The sequence below is a fragment of the Rattus norvegicus genome, chromosome 4 (assembly GCF_036323735.1).
Source record: "Rattus norvegicus strain BN/NHsdMcwi chromosome 4, GRCr8, whole genome shotgun sequence".
NCBI classification, from domain to species: Eukaryota; Metazoa; Chordata; class Mammalia; order Rodentia; family Muridae; genus Rattus; species Rattus norvegicus.
This window is the reverse complement of record NC_086022.1, coordinates 120,047,430-120,073,146: the sequence shown is the minus strand read 5'-3', so window position 1 is coordinate 120,073,146 and position 25,717 is coordinate 120,047,430. Positions and strand designations below refer to the sequence as shown.

The following is a 25,717-nucleotide window of genomic DNA, read 5'->3' as shown; positions in this document are numbered from 1 at the left end:
GAGAGATCGAGAAAGAGAGAAAGAAACAGACACACACGCACAGTGAGTGCTGGTGGGAGAAAGAGCACATACATGTATGCATGTGTGTTTGTGCGCACACAGGCATGCGCAAACACACACACACACACACACACACAGAGAGAGAGAGAGAGAGAGAGAGAGAGAGAGAGAGAGAGAGAGAGAGAGAGAGAGAGAGGATGTTGCTACTGGCTGCCTATGGTGTTCCTACTTAACAAACGGATTCACAGAGCACCAGTGTCACAGAAGGGCTTTCGATGACTGGTACAAGACAAGTGACCTTCTGCATGGAAATTTCATCCTCAAGATGCCCTCACCAACCCTCCAGCACACTGCAAGGTCCACCCCTCAAAGGCCCAAATCACCCAACACAAACCTGAATTCAGAGGCGAGATCTTCCTAACCCCTGTATGTGTGACATTTCTTAGCCCCCATGGTTCTCAAGCTTCCTGACGCTGTGACCCTTTAATGCAGTTTTTCATGTTGTTGTGACCCAACCAGAACATTATTTTGTTGCTACTTCATAAATGTAACTGTGCTGCTGTTACATGACCCCCAAAGGGGTTGTGACGCACAGGTTGAGAACTGATATCCTGACACTTTAGTGAGCATGTGCTCTGGTCCTCAGGCAGTCCTGAGCTCACATGAATACAATTATACCCTACACACTAACAAGTTAGGTTTTAGTTTCTTAAAAAGGAAGGAAGGAAGGAAGGAAGGAAAAGAAAGAAAGAAAGAAAGAAAGAGAAAGAAAGAGAGAGAGGGGGAAGGAAGGAAGGAAGGAAGAGAGAGAGAGAGAGAGAGAGAGAGAGAGAGAGAGAGATCACTATTAAGTTGTCCCTCAAAACAGGAAGCCCCTATGACATCCAGACTAACGCTCAAGGAAGCTCCACGAATGGTGTCACACCTCATTCCCAAAAGCCCACAGACAAAAGAGGGACTACAGGGCAGTGACATCGTGGTATGGGAGGGACCCACAATTGTACTGTGTGCTAATAGCACAGGAGTAGCATCCAAGAGGCCCCACTGCCAACCTCTCTATGGACTGTGTTTCCTGGGTTAGCAGTGGCCTGGCGCTGGCTGGGTGTGACAGCAACTCCTCCAGCTCTCGCCCCATAAAACAAATGCATGTGCTCAGCCTGGTTCCCCAGTTCCTCCGAGTGGCCCAGTCAGAGTCCCCTCTGGCTCACATGTTCCTTATCTCATCATTGGGCCTGTGACTTGCGTCATTCAAGATCTCCACAACCTAGTGGCCAGTACATCTGGTGCCTCTGACTAGAAGAGAACTCTGAGGACTTCCCCAGAGGCTCGGGCTTGGCTTTGGGTTCTGCTGCTGTGCAAATTTACAAAAGAAGCCCATTGTTAGGACATTGCAGGGAGTGACACCGCGTGATTTCACCTGCTCCTCTCTTCCTCATCAACCACATTCCCCCTTTGAGCTGAACATCCACACACAGCAGCCCAGGGTCTGTCCACACCCCACACTACCTCCTGCTGGAGACTTCCACAAGCCTGCAGAGTCTTGCCCATACCTCAGAGCACCTCCTGCTTGTGATTCCTCTCAAGTCTGCAATGTGGGGTCAGAACCCACTGCAGCCAAATACCAACTGCCGCTGCCCCAGGGACCCCTCTCCAGCTCTTCACACTCGACCTCAGCTGCCAGCCCAGCTGATCAGCAGGCCCACCTAGCAAGCACACAAGCCCAGAATTGCAATTGTCCTGATGTCTGCTGGCCTCCACACCTCTGTTAGGACAAACCGTGAGCAAAGGAAACAGATTGTCTTGCTCTTACCTCCACATTCCAAGTGCTGAGTCACATTTGCAAGGCTCTTGTTCTCCTGCTCTAGTCATCCCCATCCAAGGAAGCTTTCCTCTGACATGTGGTCTAACCTCAAGCCGGGAGTCTACGGGACCCCAGGCCCATTCCGTCCTCCCTCCCACTGTGTTTGTGGCCTGCATCCTGGCCGCATCACGATCTAGGCACCCACGTGGCCATTTATCTTCTCTGCCCAGGAAGAGTGTGAACCTCTCAAGGAACAGAGCTCTAACGTGGAGATGCGCTGCCCCTCCTTGGTCAGATGAGTATTTAATAAGGGTTGGCACTGATGCTGGGGCATACTTACCAGGCTGGATGCCGTGACCTCACTGCAGGAAACCCCTTTGGGGCTGATCAGGAAGTGGTCCTGCTCCTTGCTCACTCTCAGCTAAGAAGACAAACAAGAAACTCAGTGCTAAGCAGACAGGGAACAGGGATTCTTCTACAATACTGTTAAATCCTTTTCTCCTTGAACTCACTGCACCAAGGCTTCCTCTAGTGAACTCTCCTCCACATGAGTCTTTCTTTAAACTGAAAATGGAGCTTCCAGAGGAATCTCACAAAAGTTAGGCACAGCCCTAAATATAGGAGCTGGTTCCCATCCAAAGAGGTACCAATGGGGTGTGTGTGTGTGGGGGGGGGAATCTCTTCTGATGACCACAGAAGAGGTGAGTGGATTTTAACCAAGGGCCACTAACAGTGATTGACCATGCTAAGAGTCGGAACTTTTCCCTTCAGGTTTTGTGGGAATAGGAGGATGGGGAATGGGCACAGGGCATCTGCCCCTCACCGTGACATAGGTGTCGCTGAGCTGCGCCCAGCCATAGAGGTCCAGAAGACGGTAGACACTGCTGATCTTGCACCGCATAAGCCTCTCCCCCTTGGCCAGGTTCAGGGAGTCGGCAGTGTGGAGGTCATTGATGGGTGTCATCATGGAGAAGTCTGTAGGGGTGGGAGGGGACAGTGCATCTCCCTGAGTCCCTACCAGCCAGTCTGGTCCTTGTCCTGTGCCCCGCTAGCTCTCACTGACTGATGCTACCATGGTATAAGAAATGCCACCAGCCAGAGGATCGAACAGCTCTTGACTCACACCTAGAGGAAGAAAGGCTATAGAGTGACCATGTGTGGCTCAAAGCCCTCTCTCTGCTTGACTGAGTGAGACTGGTGCTGCTTTTAGAGGAAAGCCAGTAGCTCGGGTGGTTCATTACTCCACCAGCCTGCACTCATCTACAGGTTTGACCCTAGCACTAAATAAAGTCTTGGTGATGATGCATGTCTGTAATCTCAGCACTCACTCAGGAGATGAAGGCAGTGGAACCAGAAGTTTGGGACTATCCTGGACTACAGAGCAAGTCTGAGACTAGCCTGGGCTACAGGAGCCTCTCTCTCAAGGAAACAAAATAAACAAAGCCACATCACATCTCAAAGCCATGAACAAAGAGTTCTCAGAATGCCAAGGTTCCAGAAACCCTCAACCGGAGCATTGGTCAGGTAAGTGCAGAATGGCTTCTGAGTTGGAATGTATGGAGGTGACATTGGCGTTGGGCAGAAGGGCTGCTGTCATTGTGTTTTGAGTGACCATGCAACAGAACTTACTCTGTGGCTGGGAAACATGGCACATAGAAAGCCATATCAACCAGGAAGACACTTCTTCAATTTCTCCCCAACGCATCATTGAGAGACACAGACTCCAAAAGCCAAGGTTGACTAGAGAGCCGCAGTGTCTGGTGGCATGTGTCTGTTTCTGTTGGGACAGGTAGCCAGGCAGTCACGTGCTGCTTTTCTCTAGGGATTTGAGGGAAAGTCTGAGAGATTTGGAAATGGGCCCCAGGGGGAGGGGAGTAGCAATCTTGTCCCCAGGGCACCCAGATGCCAGAAGCTGATGGGTAGTCTGTTCCCTTAACAATGATGTCACTGCCTATGAGCTTCAGGGGAGCAGAGGAAGGCGTACAAGTTAAGGGCTAGAGAAATGTCAGCGATCAAGAACATTCATTGCTCTTGCAGAGGCTGAGCTCAGTTCCCAGCACATTCCCTATGTCAGGGACATACATTTACACACACACACACACACACACACACACACACACACACACACACTCACACACACATACACACACACACACTCACACACACACATGCACGCACACACACAGACACACACACATACACACACATACACACATGTGTGCACACATACTACATTTTCCTTTAAAAAGTACATTGGTTAAATAAAAAATTAAAGGTCATGTTATCATTATCAAAGTGTTATTTTGTCAGGACTGGCTAGGTATGGTAGCACATTTCTGTGATTCCAGCACTCAGGATGTCAAAGTGGGCGAATGAAAGCCACTCTGGGCTACCCAGTGAGACCCCCATCTCAAAACAAACAAAACATAAAGAAAACATAGCCTAAGTACAAAGAGAAATGAGCAAAAATGAAATGGATGGGCCAACCTTTACTTTTGACAAAATCCAATGAAAATGGAAATATAAATTAAATTAAGTGTCTTGGAGACTGCCTTCAACTACAAGTCATTTAAAAATAATAATATTAGGTTGCAAAAAGCTTTCACTAAATCATTGACATGGAACTTAAGAACTTCTGATTCTATGTAGCCTGACATTGACGGATCTGTAGAAGAATGATCACCCAACAGCTTGGCAATGAGAAAAGACAGCTCATGGAACAAAAGCCAGACCAAGTGGGGCTGCTGCTCAGTGAGTGCCTGACGTGTGTGCAGCTGTGGTTCATGGATATAAACATAGACATATCTAGGAAGAGGGAATCTTATCTGGGGAATTGTGCCCATCAGACTGACCTCTAATCAAGTCTGTAGACACATTTTCTTGCTTAATGATTGATGTGGGAGGGCCCAGCCCATTGTGGGTGGGGTCACCCTTGGGCCGGTGGTCCCGGGTTATTCAAAAAGCAAGCTAAGCAAATCAGTAAGCAGCCCTCCTCCATGACTTCTGCTTTAGTTCCTGCTTCCAGGTTCCTGCCCTTCATGATGAGTTTCTGCCTGGACTTCCCTCAGTGATATTCTGACATGTAAACAAAATAAACCCTTTCCTCTCGATGCTTCTGGTTTGAGGTGTTTGTCGTAGCAATAGGAAACAAACTAGAACATAAATAGTATGGCAAATAGTGAGTACAAAACCAAAGTCAGTCAGATGTGGTGAGGTCCACCCATAATCCCAGTCCTAGTGAGGTGAAGGCAAGAGGGTTGAGAGTCTTGGCCACTCAGAACTATGTGACTAGACTCTGCTCCCATTTCCTCCCACAAAAGGCTAGGATGTAGCTTCGGTGAGCAGTGCTTGTCTGGCATGTACAAAGCTCTGGGCTTGATCCCTGTTGTTGGAAAAGAAATTAGTAATAGGGAAAAAATTTAGAACTAATAACCAAATACAAGAATCAGAATAAAGACCTCTGAATAAACAAATATGACTTATTCAATGAGGGAAACTGAGAACACAGTGCAGCAGAAGCCAGCACAAAACCCAGCCACCAATCAGCACAAGACCTAACAATAAAAGGAGTATTGTAAGTCACTTCATCTTAAAGAGAGTCCATCAAACTAGATAACTTCATACAAAACATATGATCAAAATTTGCTGACACAGCACAAAATAAAAATTTAAATGCCGAAAGAGGTAAGCAACAGGAGTTTCTGAAAATGTTCTTGATCTCTCAAAATCTGTGGTGGGTTGCTTCCAAGGATCAGCTGGTTAAGGTTGAACTCTGGTTTCCACATGCATGTGTGCTTATATATGAACATGAGTGTACACCCATGTATGTGTGCACGCACGCACGTGCGCGCACGCACACACACACACACACACACACACACACACACACACACACACAAACGAGACCAGAGATAATTTAGAGCCTTGTATTTAGAAGTCTGCTACTATAACTCATTGTGACAATTGCTCGAAGGGACAAAAAGGAATCAGTGTCCCCAATGCATCATGTTATAAAGCTCAAAAATCTATTTCTGCAGAGAGAGCTATGATGAGCTAGAAAAAAAAAAGATATTTTATCAACATGAAAAAGAATAATGATCTCAAGTTCTGTGGTGACAGAATTTCCATTAAGGTCAGATGCAAGACAAGGATGACCACTCTCTAAATTATTAAATACCATCCCAAAGCCTGAGGGGACAAAACCAGAAAACTAGAAAAAATAAGCCCAAAGGCAAAATGCTGGCAGACAAAGGCAAAACGTCAATGTTTGCAGACTATGTGATTCTCTATATACAAAAAGACAAGGCCAGAAAGATGGCTCAGAGGGGGAAAGTGCTTTGCTGCCAAGGGGCTCCCATGGTGGGAGGAGAGAACTAACTCCTGTGGGCTGTCTGCTGACCTCCATAAACATATTGTGATATATATACACACTCACAAGCACACGTATGATTATACACACACATGCACACACACACACACACGTATATAAATAAATAAAATAGTAAAATGGTTTTAAAACTCAAGATAATATGTGCACATATATTCATGAAGAAGTTGAATAAAGATTCATTTATGACAGCTAAGCCCCTGGATTAAGACGTAGTCAGATCATATGAAAACAACTAGAAGCATTCTGGGTGGGAATCACAGAGCTAGCATAAAGCATACCTTGTTTCTGTATATTCAAAATCAGTTCTTGAAAATATTTTTTAAACTATCTCCTACACACTGGGTAGAGTATTCCAGAGCCAACCATGCACACTTCCCCCATGGAAGCTATATTCTAAAATAAAAATAAAGAATTCCAACTCCTCTACCAAATCAATACCAATGCAATTCCAATCACAATCCTAAAAGGATGATTTTAAAGTGGAGGAGAATAGAGCTTGACAAAATAACTCCAAAATTACTTTATAGAATAAATTTGCACAGAGATTAAGATGAATTGGTGACTACAGTCCTTTGACCTATTGTCTAGGCACGTGGCCAACATGGAAATCACAAAGGAAAAACAACAGAGGCTCTGTTCTGTAACAATGTGTTCTACAACATAACAAGTGCTATGAACAAAGTTAAAAGACAAAAGAGAAATTGAAAAATGACTGTAATATTTTTGACAGATCGTAGGGAAATAGCATTAATTTATAAAGATTGAATAAGCCTACTCACAACATACTAATAGAAAAATTGGCCAAGTATGGGGACAAGCATTTTGCTATAAAGAAAAGCACAGATGAAGGCTTAGGTAGAGTCTGTTTCAGGGGGCAGGGGGGAGCAGTAACCAACAGACTGAGACAAGATGGAGGAAGGGTCACATCCACCTCACTCTGTTGAGAGCAAGCTGGCAAATCTTCCTCCAGGATGGTGAAGGGACAGAATCTACACTATGCACGATGCCTCCAAACTCATATTTGCATCCTCCCAGCCATTCTTACAATTTATCTTCAGAAGACAGTTGTGCATGTAGCATCAAATTAATTTACCAGGATGCCTACCACACTGTGATTCATAATAGTGAAGACATGAGCACAATCTAAAACTCCAGTAAGGAATGATTGATTCATCAGCACGCGTCCACAAACATTAATGCAGAACCCTATTTATGATGCAAAAATTTGTTTGATATACCATTAAAATATGTCTTATTCTTACTTTCCATAATCTGTCTATATCAAACAAAAAAGTTTAAAAGATACATCAAAATATTGCTGAGAGTGATCTTGGAGTTCTCAAAATACAACCAAGTGGGTTTTGGCTTCTCTTTCTCAAATGTTTCCTTAGTTGTGGCCATCACCCTATACACATGAGTCACGTGCAGCTTCCAGGCTGTGGGCATGGCTGCACAGTCCGGGAAGGGAGCCCACACATAGTCGTAGCTCCTCTCACTGCTCAGAGGTGATCACCCTGGCTGGTCCCCTGAATTACCTCCACCCTCCCCATCCCTGGCATCATGAACGATTCTCCCTCGGGCCTTTAATTCACAACAACATCAGAAGTAGACCAGGCATCTCTTTGCTCAGACCTGCTAATGCAACTGCAGCTTGGCCATTGCCTAGCAACCAAGCTGCTTCTGGTGCTTTCTCCTCCCTTCCCTACCACAGCCCCCTTCCTCTGCTCCTGGCAGACACCCAGGCACCCACGTACTCATGGAGGAAGCTGGGAAGACTGCGTGGGAGGTGCTGGCCATGAAGTCCGCGATCTGTCGGAGGGCCCAGATGTTGGAGGAGTTGTTACCCTTCTTCATCTGTTCCTGGATGAGGCCTTCCAGCTCCTCCCTGAAAGACTGCAGCAGAAGGGGTTGGTGCTCCTGGTTCTCATGGAGGGCCGAGGGCCCAGCAGACCCTCACAAAAGGGTGAGGCCCCACAGGTCCCCAGGGATTGGTGCCCAGCTCCTTGCAAAACTGAGGACTGTGTAGGTCCCTAGGAGCTGAGTGCACAGCAAGTCCCAAGGGGCTGGTTGCTGAGCTCTGCACAGGGCATGATCTCCACCCACTCCCTTCCTTCAGCTCCTTCACAGGAACACTGCTCCTGCAAGGGTCCAGGGGGCTGCTCTTCCAGCTCTTCAGTAAGGGCCCAGGACCCTGAGGGATCCCCAGATGCAGATTCACTAGGGCCCCAGGTGCCTCCCCAGTTTGCTGGGTAAGTATTCAGGAAGACTCTTGTAGAGAACCTAGAGCCCCCTTTCCTGTGGAGCTAGCCCAGATTCCAGCTCCCTATATAAGCAATGGCCAAGGCTATACCAGTCATGGGCAGGACTTGACTTTAGAGGGAATTAACTGAATGAGCGAGTATGCCCCTCCCTCCCCGTTAGCACACCCAGGGCCCTTCTCACACATCTGTATTCTTACTGATAGATTAGGAGGAGAGGGAGAAGGAGTGGAGGACCTCTGCAGTGCCTGACACTGTGTCCTATGCTAAGCTCAGGTTTTCATCCTACTTGGAGCTGAATTTCTGGTCTTGCTGGCCAAGTGGCAAGAGGAAGCGTGAGAGGAACAGGGAACTGAGGAGCCTAGGAATGGCGGGAAAGAACCAGGGGTCCTGCATCCCCATATCCTGCCTCACTCACTACCCATGGCTGGAGATGCTCTATTCTGCCACCCCTCCCTCTGGGTGTCTAAGGTTACCTGACCCTAAGGCCTTTAAGTATTTGCTGTGTTCCTCTAGGCCCCTGACGTGTGCCAGGAAGGCCCGAGGCTCATTCCTGTCCTTCTGAGCAGTCTGCTTGCTCCTGGTGAAAACTGCCCACAGACCATGGGATGTGCTGTTCCAAAGGCCCCTGAGAAGCCACTTCCCTCCCTGGACTTCCCAGCCTGTGTCCTACAGAGCCCCAAGTGCTATCCTCCTTTTTCTCACTGCTTCTCCCTTGTTCTTCTTCCCCACACAAGGGTCAGCAGCACTCTTACCTCCTCAGCCATCCATCTTTTCAGTGCACTGCCTACCTGGGAATGAGCTCTGAGATCCTGTGAGACAGGCCCGAACCCACCCTGGTCTGGAGACTCAGGAGCATCTAGTTCAGGCTGGCCCCTGTCCCCCTTCCTCAACCCTGGCTGGACATTCAGGTGCTACTCACTCTACAGTGAGCAGATACTCCATGCTACTCAGCAAAGGGAACCCTAGGCCAGCCCCATGGCAACCCTTCCTCCAGCTCACATGGTCCTATCTGTTGCCTGTTGCAGGAAAAGAGGACTGATAACCAAAGCCTAAATGGAGCACAGGAAACCAGGTCAGCGGGCGTGTCTCTCTGCCACTTTCAGAATTCGTGCATATTCCTGGGCTTGCCCTTGACCAGTATTAGAGAGTGTGGTGGTTTGTGCATGATAGTCGTAGGGAGTGGCACTAATGATGGTGTGGTCCTGTTGGAGTAGGTGTGTCACTGTGGGTGTGGGCTTTAAGACCCCCATCCTAGCTGCCTGGAAGTCGGTCTTTGCTAGCAGCCTTCAGATGAAGATGTAGAACCCTCCTGCACCATGCCTGCCTGGATGCTGCCATGTTCCCACCTGGATGATAATGGACTGAACCTCTGAGCCTGTAAGCCAGCCCCAATTAAATATCATTTATAAGAATTGCCTTGGTCATAGTGTCTGCTCACAGCAGTAAAACCCTAAGACAGGGAGGGAATCAAACACCCACACAGCCTAAACTGCCAAGACCCTGGTGAGGGATGAGAGCCAGAGCCACTGGTCTTTTGAGTCTCTGGGAAACCAGCCCTCCCTGCCCTGCCCACTCACAGGGCTCTGCAGGATCATGGTGACCCGTTTCTTCTGCTCCATCAGGTTGAAGTCTTGTCGCAGGTCAGCTGCACGGTTGCGAAGTCGCAAGTATTCAGGGTCATCCTCAGAGAACCGGTCAAAGTAGTGCTGCCCCTGAGAGGGTGGCGGTGAGGCTGCCTCGGGGACCGTGTCCTCACTCATGCTCCTGCTAAGGCTTCAGTCCACTCCCGGAACCCTGTAGAAGAAGGACAGGGTGAGCTCCCAGTGGGCCAGCTGCTTGCTAAGGCAAAGGGTGGTGTGATTCACCATGTCCTGTGGCTATTTCCAAGTGGGAAGGCAGGCTGATGACCCATAGGGACTGCTAATGCACCATCAGGTTCTGTGCGGCAGGTGTCCAGTCTAATTGGTCCCACTGGCACGTCAGGGGAGACTTCCTAGGTGGAGTATAAACATGGCCTGCAGACCTTCCCGGCTCTTTCTGTGTTGAGCCCTCACAGAGTCAGGCAGGAGCTATTCTGATCCATGAGTACTTTAGTAGAATGGTGTAGTGGGCTGTAATGGGCTGGGGTGTAGTTAAGAGCAAAAAGTACTTGCCTAGCACATCTAGGCCATGTCTGGCATCTGTGTCCAGCATCCCAAACAAATCATATAAATACCCTTTTCTTTTTGTAGGCCTCCTCAAAAGCTTATGGTCCAGAAATTCACAGAAGAACACTTCCGCCAGGAACAGGGGACACAGCTCAGTTAGTAGAGTACTTGCCTGGCCTGCTCCACACCACATAAAACAGGGTATGGTGGCACATGCCTGCAATCCCAGCACTCAGGAGAGAGAAACAGGAGACTCAGGAATCAAAGTCATTGGCTACATACAGAGTTCAGGTCCAGCCTGTGCTAAGTGATACTCTGTCCTCAAAAGTAGCAGGCGCCACCTGGCGGTCCTGTTGAGCAGATGTCTGACAACATTAAAGATGGAGGACAAGAGGCTGGAGGTCAGGAAAGAATGAGGAGGAGGAGGAGGAGGAGGAGGGGGGGAGGAGGAGGAAGAGGAGGAGGAGGAGGAGGGGGAGGAGGAGGAGGAGGGGGAGAGAGGAGGAGGAGGGGGAGGAGGAGGGAGGAGGGAGGAGGGAGGAGGGAGGAGGGAGGAGGGAGGAGGGAGGAGGGAGGAGGGAAAAATCTCTTAAAGTTCTAAAGCAGATTTGGCAGTGTGCAGGTCAAATGAGGAGTACTTGGGGACATTCAAATACAGGGTCCCTTCCATCTAAGTCAAGGGTATCTGCCTTTGGGCTTCTCTAAGCCAAGTTCATCTACAAAGTTCAAGCTTGAGACTCTCACAGTTGAGTTACGGAAAAAAGTAAAAAGAAAACAAAAAACGCCCAAACCAAAAAAACTCAGCACTTTAAATAAGTTTATGATCTTGTATGGGGCCTGTGCATAGCTGTCCAGGGCCTCACATATATTCTAAATGGAGAAGAGAGGTCTGCAGCTGGGGGCCATTTCGGGTGAGCAGGTCTCGACTGGAAGTCAGGGCCTGTACTTTGAACAGCTCTGTCCCTTGACACCTGCGTGTGTTCAGTGGCTCTCTTTCCCTCTCTGCCTCATCTCATCCATCTCTCATTGAGCGGTGAGCAGAACGACCTCTGGGCTCCCTTCTAGTCCAGACCATTCATGGTTGTGAAAGTTGGAGGCAGATAGATCCACGTAGATCTGGGTGTCATGGTGGAAGGGGACTTCCTGGCTCCCCATCCCTAGGAGTTAGTGATGAACACTGTGCCTCTACTCTGCTCCCGTCCAGCTCATCCTGGAACTTTGTGGTAAGAAAGAATGGGAAGACAGGTGCAGAGGACACAGCCATGAAGACACGGATGGGGCAGCCCTGTTTCATGTGGCCAGAAGTCCTCCCATGGCTCCTCCCCATTCTGCTGCCACTGCTCTACCTGGTACCAATCTCCACAGCACCTTCAAAGCCCCAAACCTTGGGTGTTTTTGAAATAGAACCAAGCAGCCCCACCCTGTGCATACCCTGGTGTGAGCATGGATATATGACTACCTATATCCTAACACACATCCTTGTAGAACTCTAAGTCACCAGTTCCAGAAGCACCAAGCTTTCTGCATCCCTGGGCCGGAGATGATGTGGCTCAGCACAGCAGGTCCTGAGGCCTCCTGACTTCAGTCCATTCTGTTCAACAGAAAAGCACTGGCCCATAACTGCCCTGCCACAACTGGCTGCCCTCTGGTTCTAGATGTGCGTCCATAAGGGTGGCTAACTCTGCCCCCACGGGACAGAGACTCTGTGAAGTAAGGCATCCCTTGTGCTGCTCCCTTCCACAGTACTGGTGATGACCAGTTGCCTACAGATGGCTTAGTGGGTAAGGCAGCAATGTTGAAACAAAACCCCCTGGGTTCAAACTCAGCAATACCGCTTAGAAGCCCTGTGGTCTTTGGCCAATTCACTTAACTGTGCCAAGCCAACAGTTAAAGGATAGCAAACTCTGTGTGTGTGTGTGTGTGTGTGTGTGTGTGTGTGTGTGTGTGTGTGTGTGTACTTAAGACAGGGCCTGGTTCATGGCAGCTGTGATCAAGTCTTCGTCCCACCCATAGATGTCCACAGGACAGTCTTGTTACCTTTGGCATGTGATTCTTTGGCAAAATGAGATTGTGGTTCCAGGCAACTTCTATTCTCCATCATGATTTTTATACCCAGGCCCTCTCTATTGGTGGGTATTCACTGAGAAGCCACCTAACCTACATACGACCTCATGGGCAGCATTTACTCACCTGGAACCCTGTCTAGCTCAGGCCCTCACTCCTCTGCTCCTTCCTACTGCCCCCAAACACATAGCAAGCCACCTTGTAGGAAGAGAGCTTAGGCTAGTTTTCTGGTCTGGGAGCCAACTGGCAGAGGGGGACTGCAGACAGGCCTAAGAAAGGACTTCCCACCAACGGGAACAGCTGGTAAAGGGGGATAGAGCACTGGTTGTCTGACAGATGGTTCTTCTAGAGTCAGTGTCTCTGGTGCTGCAGAGGGCTCCAGCACACCTAAGGATGGGACTGGGTGGGTCGTACTAACAATAGTCTGTATATCTCCAAGTCAGATACAGGAGTTCAGAGCAAAACCATTAACGTCTAGACTATCGCCCTCAGTAAACTTCCTTCATGGCCTCCAAAAGTCATCCATCACTTACCAGTAGGATGAACCAGGCCTGTCCAGTCTCTGTCCTCAGTGCCAGGTCTTCACAACTAGGAGGGCTGGCACAGCCACACTTCACACAGCCGGGTGGGAACTGCCAAACGAAAGTGCAGACATCAGTACCTCAGCCACACTGATTACCTGCGAAGTCAGGTGAGGCTCTTCACCTGGCTTGTCCATGGATGCCGGGACCCACTTAGAAATGATCTGGAAAAGAGTGTTTAAGGCTAATCATGACTACTAACAGGCTAAGAAGACTCTAGCCTTTATAGCTGGAATCAAGATTATTTTAAGACAGCACTGCTGGTTGCAGGCTAAGGAAGGAGGGAGGAAAGGAAGGAGACAAGGAAGTCCGAGAAGAAGGAGGGGAAAAGGGAAGGCCTGAGGTGAAGAGGAGAGAGGTGGAGGGAGAAGGAAGTGGGGAGGAGGAAGAGATGAGGAAGATAGTAGGAGGAGAAAAGGAAGAGGTGAGAAAGGCCGGGAAACCGAAGAGGGGAGGGAGAGAGGGAAGGGAGGAAGAGGAAGAGGAAGATGAGGAGGAGGAGGAACCTGTGGCAGCCACTACAGTTGTTCTGAGAGTGGGAGAAGCAGAGTACGATACCAGGAAATAGAACTCCTGCCCAGGTCCCCTCAAAGCACCCTACTGACGGCCACTGTACTCACTGGTGCTAGTGTGAGAAATCTGAGGATCACTCCCCAGAGACAGAAACAGCCTGAAGGATACCACACCCCAGGAAGATGGGAGAGCCTTGCACTGGAAAGAACTTCACATAGAATTCAAGGAAGGAATGGACCCAGCTAGGACTGGGTGGGTGGGATCATCTAGAGGGGAAAGTCACTGACATTCAATAGACATGGGGAAGACACTGTAAAACTCTGGGGCCAATGAAGATTGGTAAGCAGTGTGTGTGTGTGTGTGTGTGTGTGTGTGTGTGTGTGTGTGTGTGTGGTGTGTGTGTGTTTGTGTGTGTTTGTGTGTATGTGGTGTGTGTGTGTGTGTGGTGTGTGTGTGTTTGTGTGTGTTTGTGTGTGTTTGTGTGTATGTGGTGTGTGTTTGTGTGGGGGTGTGTGTGTGTATGTGTGTGTGTTTGTGTGTGTGGTGTGTGTGTACGTGTGTCTGTGTGTGTGTTTGTGTGTATGTGTATGTGTGTGGTGTGTGTATGTGTGTGTTTGTGTGTGTGTATGTGTGTGTGAATGTGTGTCTGTTTGTGTGTGTGTTTGTGTGTGTATGTGTGTGTATGTGTATGTGTGTGTGGTGTGTGTGTATGTGCATGTGTGTGTGGTGTGTGCGTGTGTGGTGTGTGTGGTGTGTGTGTGTTTGTGTGTGTGGTGTGTGTGTATGTGTGTGTATGTGTGTATGTGTGTGTTATGTGTGTTTATGTGTTTGTGTGTGGTGTGTGTGTATGTGTGTGTATGTGTTTGTGTGTGTATGTGTGTATGTGTGTATGTGTTTGTGTGTGTATGTGTGTATATGTGTGTGTATGTGTTTGTGTGTGTGTATGTGTGTGTATGTGTATGTGTGTGTATGTGTGTATGTGTATGTGTGTGTGTGGTATGTGTATGTGTGTGTGTATGTGTGTGTATGTGTGTGTATGTGTATGTGTGTGTGTGGTGTGTGTGTGTGTGCGTGTGTGTGTGTGTGTGTGTGTGTCTGAGAGCTTTTACTTTCACCTGGATGTCCTGTTACCCAGTCCCCAGGTGCTTTGGTGTCTCATCCAGAGTCAACCTCCCCTATGTGCCCCACCCATGGCTGAAGTTCATGTCTCTTCATTCCCTGTCCTGATGGTGGAGAACGGGCTATCTGGAGCTTGGCCTCTCAATGAGGAGTAAGGAGAATGGATTTGGGGGTTCACATGCCTGTGCTCACTGAGACAGGCCCCTCTGCAGCCCACTTAGTGGGCCTGGAGTTTTACATCTCAGTACTCTGCAGCCTTTAAGGCCAGACTTGAAGTTCATCTTGCTACCTCAGGGACTAGGAGTGTTTCCAAAGCCAGGTTGTGTTTAGCATGTCTAGTACCTGCTGGTGACTGCTAAACAGCTTTCATTTACTAATTATTTTAGCTACAACAGGATCATAGCCACCATTGTGCCCTCCATGACCCTGACTTCATGGCTGACCCCATGATGGAGCTGCTGAAATTCCTCAGAGGTCAGAACTCACAAGATTTGAAATGCTGGGGTCTGAATAATATCCTATACACAGTGAAGAATTCACCCCAGAACTGACAAGGAGGCAGTCCTCTGTCTCTCGTGTGAACAGCATAACCCCTGTCTCATCGGCCCAGCTCTGTGCCTGGGGTCATAGTGTCACCCCTGACTGGAGTGACATGGCCCTACAGTTCTTACTAGTTACCTGTAAACAACTACCCTGGGGTGACAACTCTGCTTAAGCACAAACTACAGAGTCAGGCTGCACTGGGCTGGAGCAGGCAGGAGATCGGCACAGTTTAAAGATGGCTTTGCCTGGGCCAGGGCACTCTGGGCAGCACCAGCTCTCGTGGTTTTCCAGTACATGCCTCACCTCAAGAGCTCCCCTGTCTCATCTGGGATTTCTACTGCTGTGACAAAAACACCAAGTCCAAAAGCAACTGAGGGAAGTCACTGCAGGAACTCAAGGCAGGAACCTGGAAGCAGGAACCTGACAGAGGCCATGGAGGGACACTGCTCAGTAGCTTGCTTAATGGCTTGTTCAGCCTTATACAACCCAGAGCCACCAGCCCAGGGCTAACAATGCTGGGCCCTCCCACATTAGTCATTAATCAAGAAAATGCCCTATCGACTTGGCTGCAGGCAATGTGGAAGGGCTATCGCACTCAAGTTGGGGAGAAGGGACATTTGACACCCCAAGAGTTCTAGATGACTCAGAGAGCCAACGCATGGTACCCAGGGCCACCCACTTTAAGTATGTCACTGGGCCCTCATGAAGGTACCGAGAGTCTCACAGGAGATTCCAGTCTGTGCACTCAGACACAAAAATGCTAAAAAGCCTTTGCAGTTTTAACGTTAATGTCAGCCTGCTCAATGGAGTGTGGCTTTGGTTAGCTCATACCATGGCATGGCTGTGCCTATGCTAGGCCCCTTTCTCTCTGCCCCCAAGTATACCAGAGCCAACCTTGACTCCTGCCTCTCCTCACCCTGTGGATTTCAGCCACAGAGACCTTCTAGTTTTATGTCTCTTTGTCTTAGCCTTCAGTGGGGGTGGGAGGTGGGGTGGGGAGTGGCCTGTATAACCCTTCTTGTTTCCTAACCACTGTCCAACTGCCTAATGGAGTCTCTGTCCCAAAATTGCAAACTGGCCCCTGCCTGCCATGGTCCTGCTGAAACCCAGTGCTCTTCCACAGGGGCACCAAACTGGCATCTTTAATTCCTGTTCTTTCAGTCAAAACTTAGTCAAATTGGGATCCTGCTACAAAAATGGCAGACGTTCCTTTCTCTCACCCTTGCCAAGTATCAAACTATAATTACGCACTTGCTTTTTAAAACCAATTGCATGCCCCCTCTGTGTTGAACTCAAACTCATTGACAGGCCCCCAACTAAGCCAGTTTCTCTCCCCTCTCTCAACTCCTCCCCCTTTAGGGAGGCCACCAATATAATAAAATCACACCGTGAGGTGACATTCAGTGCCTGCCCCACCCCCTTCCCATCATGCTCTGAGCTACTCACAATTCATTGACAGACTCTCTGGGGACAGTGGAGCCTTCCAGGAACACCCCTTCCTCTTTACCCCCTCCTGACACCCAGGGACCATCTCTCAGGGGAGTCTGTCCAACCTTTAGCTGTCACTCATTTTCTCTTAGCTTTTTTCATTCTTCTTTTAACCCAACAGCAACAGCTTTTACCCAGAGCTCCTAGCAAGCACAAGGAGTTGATTTTGGTGACTTTTCTGTTTAAGGAGTTGCACGGGGCTGGTCTAAGGTAGGTGCTGAATAAAAGCTAACTAACTAAGCAGACATGGGACAAACGATGTACTGAGAAGTAGGGTCAGGTCAACAAAGTAGATCCAAGTTGACCAGGCCAGAGGGGAGCTCACTGCACAGACGCTCCTTACAGGGAAAGGCAACAGATGCCCTGAGGATAGGTCACAGCCTCCTAAACTACAACCCAGGGGATGGCCCCTAAGGCCAGTCTGGGACAAACTCCAGCAGATCTCCTGCCACTTCGGTGGGGTATCTCTGGACCAGAGCATCCAGTCAGTCTTATGTTGGGTACACACAGCCTGAATAGTCATGATCTGTCCTTCTGCTGGGTACCACTGCCATAGGTTCAGCTACCTTAGAGCCCTGCCCTGCCTCTTCCCAGATCAGCTCTGAGCAAGACTGGCCACGGGCACTTACTGAAAGTCTCAGACATAGCATCGGAGCTCACACCCAGATAGCCTACATTCTGCCAAACAAGTCCAAGTCACGTGCAACACTGACCCCGGGAGCCCAAGGAGCAGGTGATACCCACACCACTCTCCACAACCCTCTCACTTTTTAAAAGCCCCTTTACCCCAACTTGTCTCCCTCAGGAAGCCCTGGACCCCTGCACGCCCCTCCCTGTGTAGCCAGGACTTTCTTCCACCCTCCACTCTAGGCTCTAGGAGGCTGGGGGTAGAGCTGTGCTGCAAGTCACTGCCGAGGGCGTTTTCCTCTCTGGCTCACTAAGAGCCATGGCCCTGGAGGGTGCACTGGCTCCCTGAGGCTGGAAAGAACTGAGCAGCCACAAGAAAAACAGATAGGAGCCCACATAGTCAGACATTGCTAAAACCTAACGATTAAGTTCGGTGTGGCTTGAGAGGTGGGCGACCGTCTCCTGCCACTTCACGGGCGTCTCCACATAGGACAGATGGTTATCTCCCTGGCATGCAGAGCCTGAACAGCCATGAGCTGCCCTCACGCTCCAGGTCACCACTACCATTGGCTCAGCTGCTTGCAATCCCAGCCTTGCCCCACCCTCCAGGTCAGCTATGGGCAAGGCCAACCACAGGCACAGGCTGCAAGCCTTGTGCCCACCATCAGAGCCCACACTCACCTATCCTCCATCCTTGTAGACTCCCACAAATGAAGGAGGCAGTGCCTGTGGCCTTGCTGCTGTTACCCAGAATAGAGGTGGGCAGAGAATAAGAGACTCAGCCACACCCTGCCTGCCATGTTCAGATAAAGGCAGGATCTCGGGGGACACTTATCACAGTCTCACACCGCATGACTCTTCACTCTTCACGTTCCACCTCGCATAACAGCCACTGTGGTCATTTAGGACCAAAGTACTTTTAAAAAGAAGAAAAGAGGAGGGACGGAAGAGGCGGTAAAACCAATGTCGGCCTCTTGAAATCTTGATGACCGGAAGCTCTTCACTGCTGCCTGCCTTGATGCACCTGAGTACTGACTTCTGGGTGCTCCTGACCCACGCTCTTCTGGAGAGGCCCAGGGGATGCTAAAAGCATCCAGCTCAGGGCCTCACACCTGAGGGGCTAATAGACAATTTCCCATCCACCTGTCAGTGTGGATAGCCAGCGCTGCTTCCCACAGGGCTGGACTCACTTGGTTTCCTTTCCTCTCACTGTGCAGCAATGAGTCTGGTCAGGAGCTTCAAAAGCCAGGAGTGACCAGGAACCGGACCTAGATACCAGAGAAAGATTCCGGGAGAGGTAGACATCTTCATCCAGAGAGCCATAGACAGCCTCTGCTCATTGAACATGAGGGTGCGTATAAGACTCAGAAACACAAACGCATGTATGCTAACATGTAGTCAGCTGGTCATCTCAATCCGGGGTCTGGAAATGAAGGCCAGGCCTGACCAGAACAGACCTTGTTCAGTGCTTCTGTGGACATTTATGAGAATCAAAGTCTTGACTTAGACCTTAATGAGAGATATTATTCGGGGACTGGAGAGATGGCTCAGCGGTTGAGAGCCCTGGCTGCTCTTCCAGAGGTTCTGAGTTCAAGTCCCAGCAACCACATGGTGGCTCACAACCATCTGTAATGGGATCTGATGCCCTCTTCTGGCCTGCAGGCATATATGCAGAACACATAAATAAATCTTTTTAAAAATGAGAGGTATTATTCAGTGCATGGAGGTTCTGGAGATGTGAAACCCAGAGGCTGCTGGGGCTAAGCCTATTCTCCAAGCCCTACAATGAAGAACCAGTGTCTTGGTTTTCTAGGTGGGGAGCTGAGCCTTGGGTACCTGAACGTCTAGATCTGCAGTTCTGAACTAACTGGTTGAGAGCACAGCCTGGGTCTGAACACATCTAGCTGACAGCTTGTTTCTTTGCTTTACCAAGCCCTACCCCACTCAAATGAAGAGCCACAGCCAAGTAGAATGGTGGTGGTGTGGTGAGGTGGGTGGCCATAGGTCACCCAACACATACTACCATGGCTTCCGGGTCACTAAGGTAGATGGAGTCACCTCTGGGCTCTGCTGGACCTGGACTCAAAGACAGTCCTCTCATTGCCAGGTTCTGCCCAACTGCTGGTAATGTAAGCAGCAGAATCCCCTGTCCCTGTTCTCAAAAGGCTTTCTCAGGGGTGGGGCCAACGGCATCTTTGGTGGAGTGTAAGTGGACAGTTCTCAGCATGGAAACTATGCAGTTCCTGCCACTGAGGCACCAGCAATGGACTTTAATCCACACCATAGGTACCTCTGCTAGTGATCCCCAAACCAGTGGCTGTCAAGCCTTTGTGAGGGGGAGGAGAGGCACGTAGGAAGCTCTGAGTTTGCTGAGGCTAAGCAGAACTAGCAGACTGGCTGGCTGGGCCTGGCTCTCCACCCATGATGGTTCCAGGGAGCCGGTCTCCAACCTTGGAACTAAGCAGATAACTACAGAGGCAGACTGCCCTCTGAGTCACCATTTCTCACCTCTGCTGTCTTGGATCCGTCAAGGCCCTAGGAGGCAGTTACCTTGTCTACCCTTTGTCTTCAGGGAAACAAACATTGAAAGTGACCCACCTGACTGAGTACAAACACCACAGTGTCTTTATGTTGGCCCAGGGTGACATCTCTGCTTGAGGTGCTATCTCATGGTCCTCCCTACTTCCAACCAAGAGCTCCAGAGAGCAACTGCCCAGGACACCTCTGCCACTAACACAGCAAACACCCCCAGTCCCCAGAGGTGGAAAGAAACACTCTTTTAATACACAGAGGTCAAAATTTTCAAGATGCCCTTGCTTTATTAAGGTTTGCAATGTTTTTTATTTGTTTTTTGCTTGTTTGTTTGTTTGTTTGTTTGTTTTCACAGGAGAATTGCACTGACACCTTTAAGAGGTGAGAGGTTTTAAGATTATGAGGACTGCTATTAAAAGGGATTGTTGGATGTCAGGTATGTCCTTTCTCTTGTACCCAACCATGAGGCCAGCAGTCACCTTTGTCACAGCTCATATGCTGGAGTGTACTATGCTGTTACAGACCCAAGGCAATAGGACCATTCAGCCATGGTCTGAATCTCTGACAGCTCTGGCCAAAATAAGCTTTCCTTTTTTAATCTGTTTGATCTCAAGTGTTTAGTCACAGTTACAGATGCAGGCTAACAGTGACTGAGAGTCCAGGTGCAGATGCTCATTCTTTCTCAAGTGCCATCTTCCTTGCAGGAAGCAGAGGACAGAGGAAACAGTCCAGGCAGTGGAGTCACCACCAAATGAAAGACAGACAGCGGAGCAACCGATTGGAGTTCCTGAGCCTGTTCTAGCAGGTATCCTAGCCTACCAGTGCTCTCACACATTCCCTTTTCTCTGTGAGACTACTCCTATGAACGCCAGGCTTCCGCTTCCTTCCCACAGACCCCGTTGGGGTCCAGGTATCCATGCGTGGAATCTCTGTCCTTATTTTTCTCTCCCTGGCTGTGGCATTGATATTTTTCTTGCCATCCTGGGGCTCTTCAAGATACGTTTGTTTTTCTTTTACTATAATTTCAGGTAAGGTGAAATCCATGAGGATACAGCCTTAAGGGGAAATAGCTTCTAGCAAAAGTTATCAGGAAGCCACATGCTTTCTGGGAATGACTGTGGTGTCTACATAATCATCTCAACCTTTTATACCTCAGGTCAATTCAATTTCTGCTCTAACAAGGCCATAGCAATTACTTCATGACCAATCCACTTCGGAGTGGAGACAAAAAAAGTACAAGAATTAAGGAGCCAGCCCACCCCACTCCCAGCTTAGAAATGGGAGCTCCATTTGTGCAGACCTTAAATTAGGCTGAGCTCATCTGAAGTGATGGGGGGGATTAGACTCCTAGCGGCAGACTCAAGGGAATAAATAACCAGCTGAAGCCACAAATCTTAAAACATAATCTTCCATCTTAACTCCCAAGAGGCCATAAGATTATTGATAAGATAAGAAGAAGAAGAAGAAGAAGAAGAAGAAGAAGAAGAAGAAGAAGAAGAAGAAGAAGAAGAAGAAGAAGAAGAAGAAGAAATGAGAGGTCATACTAGGGAGAACAAGCTGAGGGCTGCAGATACTGTGACTCAAGTCAGCCTCACTTTTGGGATACTCCTGTCTGAGAAAATGACACAGGAGGTGAGTCACACAGGCCAGCACAGATGCTGGTCTCAGAAGAGAGGATGCAGGGGTGAGATGTAGGGGAGGTAGCAAATCTGGTATGAGGGTGAGCTGTAAAAATAACCATTAGCCCAACCCAGTTGATCTACATCACAGCTTGAAAGAAGAAACACCCTTGGTTATATGTTACCTTTGGTTAGAAGACACGTCCTAGTTTCAGAGATTATTTAAATGTGGGGGAAATGTGTCTCAGAATAGATAAAGCATGGAAACCCATGTTACAAGTCAGTGTCACTTGCCTCCCAAGTATGAGGATCAACATTCAGACTCCTGGATCCCAACATATTCTGCGTGTTTGTGGGGATGGCAGTCCGTGTACGACTCAAGCCTTGAAAGGCAAAGGCAAGATCCTCCGAGCAGGCTGGCTACTGAGATGAGCCAGAAGGGGGACTCGACATCTGACTGAGAGGCCCTGTTTCGCCAAATGAGGTGAAGGGTGGCTAAGGATCGTTCCCAACATCAGCCTTGGGCCTCTGAGCGTGCCCACAATAGCTAAACACGTGCAAGCACACACTGTAAAGAAATCGGTGTCAGCATATTCCCATGGGAGGACGCATGTCATTACCAGGTGAAGGACGGATGGATGGATGGATGGACGGATGGATGGATGGACGGACGGATGGATGGATGGACGGACGGATGGATGGATGGAGAGATGCCAAAAGAGAAAGACCAGGAAGGCTTAACAGGCATGGGTGCCTGTCTGTCAATATCTGCCTCTGCCCCATGCTGCGTCCTGAGGTCAAGGGCAAGGGCAGGCTTAATGTCCCAGCTTCCACACAGGTTTTATCTGCTTTCTAATGAGGAGGCCACTTCCTCTTCTGTGAAACAGCAGTACAATGTCACAGGTGAGGAGAGCCTAGTACGGGATGAAAGAGGAGACTCACCCATCACCTGGACCTCTGACCCGCTGAGCTGATGAAAACACAGGAGGATTAAGAGATACAGCTGCCGGCATGCATAAGGCCACGAACACACATGTACACACATGCACACACACACACACACACACACACCCCACATGCATGAACACACACACATACACACACACCCCACATGCATGAACACACACACACAAACACACTCACGCACAGGGAGGAAGGAGGAAGGGAGGAGAGAAGGACAAGGAGAGGGAGAGAAGGGAGGAGATCAACATGTGTCAGAGGCTCCATGGAGGGCAGTTTCCATTCCAAATCCCTCTGGGAACTGCCATTCATCTCTGGCCTGCACATTCCCAACTTTGGGATAGAACAAAGAAAATGAGGGTCTCCAGAGGGTGATAAACAATCCTGGAATACTCTACAACTTTCTACAGGAAGACCCAGAGACTGGGTCTACCCATCAGCCACCCAGATGATATTCTTGTGCCTGTCTCTGGCTATAAGACTATTGACACATTGGTCCCCAAGAACTTCGCATTTTCTCCTGGAGTCTCATTCTGAGAAGAAAAGGCTGGTGCCAGGCAGAAGTGAAACTCATCATCTGGAAAGAGAGTTTGCACAGTTCTTACAGCTTGTCAGACTACCTTGTAGGAGGAATTGAGACAGAGATTATGATGGGTCAATATTAGGACAGACAACTCATCTGAGATTGGTTACTTATGCATACCTGTGGCCTCTTAATTCATCTCGACGTGGCCACATTGACAAACCTGTTTTCTGCTTTACATCATTAATGTGTCTCTTAAAATGGCTTCCTGAAGCCAAGTGGCAAGCCTAGACTGTTAGGGCAGCCAGGGCCTAGGCGCTAATCCCAATAACCTGTGTTGAATCTCACCTCCCTCTCTCTCTCTCTCTCTCTCTCTCTCTCTCTCTCTCTCTCTCTCTCTGTGTGTGTGTGTGTGTGTGTGTGTGTGTGTGTGTGTGTGCCATGAGTGGCAGTCAGAGGAAAGCTTGCGTTGAAGAGTAAGTTCTCTCCTTCCACTATATGGATTCTGGGGTTTGAAGTCAGGTCACTAGGGGGACTTCATTTTCCATCAGGTGGCAAAGCTTTTACCCACTGAGACATCTCACTGGTACAGTGGTTTACTTTTTCTAACCTCTGTTTCTTCTTTCATATACTGTGGACAGGACGCCAGGTACGATTATACAAGGTAGCATACAGAAAGCTCTGGCTTTGTGCAGGGCCTATAGCATATTATTAAATCACCCCTAGTGTAGCTTACTGATAATCTAACAATTTAAAGTACAAATCACTGCCCAGACTCCTTCTTGCCAGTAAGCATTGATCTGGGCTGGCTGCCCCATCCCACGTCCTCAAGGGAAAGTCAGCAATGCTGAGTCTGAGCTCAGTGAAATTAGGCAGGTAGTGTCTGTGGCCGGATTCTGTTCTACGGTGTGTTTTAATGCTCTTCCACCTTCCCTTCTGAGGTGTGTCGTCAGAATGTTCCTTTCTCGTGTTAAGACAACAGCCATGACAGCCGTGCTAAGAGGGGTGACCTTCAGGAGATCGTTGGATCAGGAGGACAAGATGCTTGCGACTGGCTTAGATTAGGTCATAATCTCCAGAGTCGGCACAAATCCAAAGGATGTAGTTGGCTGACCTCTCCGCCTGTGCCTGCTTCCTTGGTCCAGGATGTCCCTAGACTTCAGGTCTAGAACCATCAGCTAGATAAGCCTCTGTTGTAGTCACTCTCCTGTTGCTGTGATAAATACCCTTCAGACGCTCCGAAGAAAGGGTGGGTATCATTGAAGCATCTGTGTCTTCCCCTTCCCTGACCCCTACATCCACACAAAACACTCGTGGGTTTTCCAGAGCTGTGAACATTACCTCACAGGGTAAAGTCTTAGCAGGTGCAATTAAGGATCTCATGATGAGATTATCCTGGATTACTGAGCTGGAGGCTAAAAATACCATCACCAGAGTCCTCAGTGGAGAACTGATTTATTCAGAGAGGAAAAGGTTATAAGACCACAGAGGCTATGATCATTAGTATTGATTACCAACTTGACTGGATTTATCATCTATGAGGGGAAATGGCTTAGATTAAGTTAACTGAGCTGGAACACGCACTCTAACTGTGGGTGGGTGGCATCATTCTCTGCCCTGTAGCCCTGGGTTGAACAAAAAGGAGAGAGTGGGTGAGCACTAGCACCAGCACCAGCACTCAGCTCTCCACTCCTGCTGTGGACAGAGTGACCAGCAACCTCAGCTTCCTGCCACCATGAGTGCCCCGACTATGACAGACTGTGAGTCACAATAAACGTTCCCTTCCCTAAGCTGCTTTTGTTATAGCAAAGAGGAAAGTATCAGACACAGCGGTAGAGTGCTAGAGTGACCTGCACATGTGCAGAGCTCTGGGTACACTTCCTAGCACAGAGAAACAAGCCCGAAGTGCCCCGATGGCAGAGGATATGAAGACTAAGGAGCACTGTGGACCCAGTCAGCCTTGGTTCTAGGCCAGGGTTTCAGCATGTGGAAGCTCTGCCTTTAGCAGGAGATGACCTTTGGTGGCACTTGTCCCTGGGCTCAGTTGATACTTCTGAATTGAACATCAGCTCACTGGGGAAGTACTAATGGACCCTGACGGCTCTAGTTCATCGCCCTTGAGCAAGTCTATCAAGAGGCAGCTTCTTCTTTTCCTTTCTTTTATATAAAATCAGTTTGTTGTAATGAACTCCCAAATGAAAATATTACACAGCTGGAAGGAAGCCACTCAAGCACATGCCCACCCAAAACTTTATACACCTCAGACCATGTCTGCTCAGTTAGCATGTCCGTTCCATGGGCACACGTCTATGCCATTCGATGGCCGTCCTGAAGCAGTGGCACCCTGCTCAGGCTTTCTTACTTCCACTACACTTGGTTTGTTTTTGATAGAAAGGATTTAAAATAACTTTTGTTCCCCTGGTTCCTGGACACCTGAAGAATTTCCGGGAAAATAGAGCCTACATTCCTAATTCTGATGAACTTGATTTGACCCATAAATGATTATTAAATCAACCGCCTTAATGTTTTTGTAAAGTGAGTGCACTTGG

General features: G+C 48.8%; 1 protein-coding gene across 3 annotated transcripts in view; it reads right to left on the bottom strand.

Moving 5' to 3' along the window:
- Add2 (adducin 2) overlaps nucleotides 1-25,717 on the bottom strand; it is a 99,114-nt gene that overhangs the window by 27,944 nt on the left and 45,453 nt on the right. For 2 of the 3 annotated variants that reach the window (NM_001109880.1, NM_012491.2), the window contains exons 1-6: nucleotides 18,216-18,269; nucleotides 13,197-13,295; nucleotides 10,030-10,246; nucleotides 7,946-8,084; nucleotides 2,625-2,776; nucleotides 2,142-2,222 (exon numbers count right to left, since the gene is read on the bottom strand). In NM_001109880.1, coding sequence (NP_001103350.1) covers nucleotides 2,142-2,222; nucleotides 2,625-2,776; nucleotides 7,946-8,084; nucleotides 10,030-10,212 — 555 coding nt within the window. In that variant the 5' untranslated portion in view covers nucleotides 10,213-10,246; nucleotides 13,197-13,295; nucleotides 18,216-18,269. Of the gene's footprint in view, nucleotides 1-2,141; nucleotides 2,223-2,624; nucleotides 2,777-7,945; nucleotides 8,085-10,029; nucleotides 10,247-13,196; nucleotides 13,296-18,215; nucleotides 18,270-25,717 lie in introns of those variants that run through there. The other variant, XM_063285470.1, reaches the window with a different exon arrangement.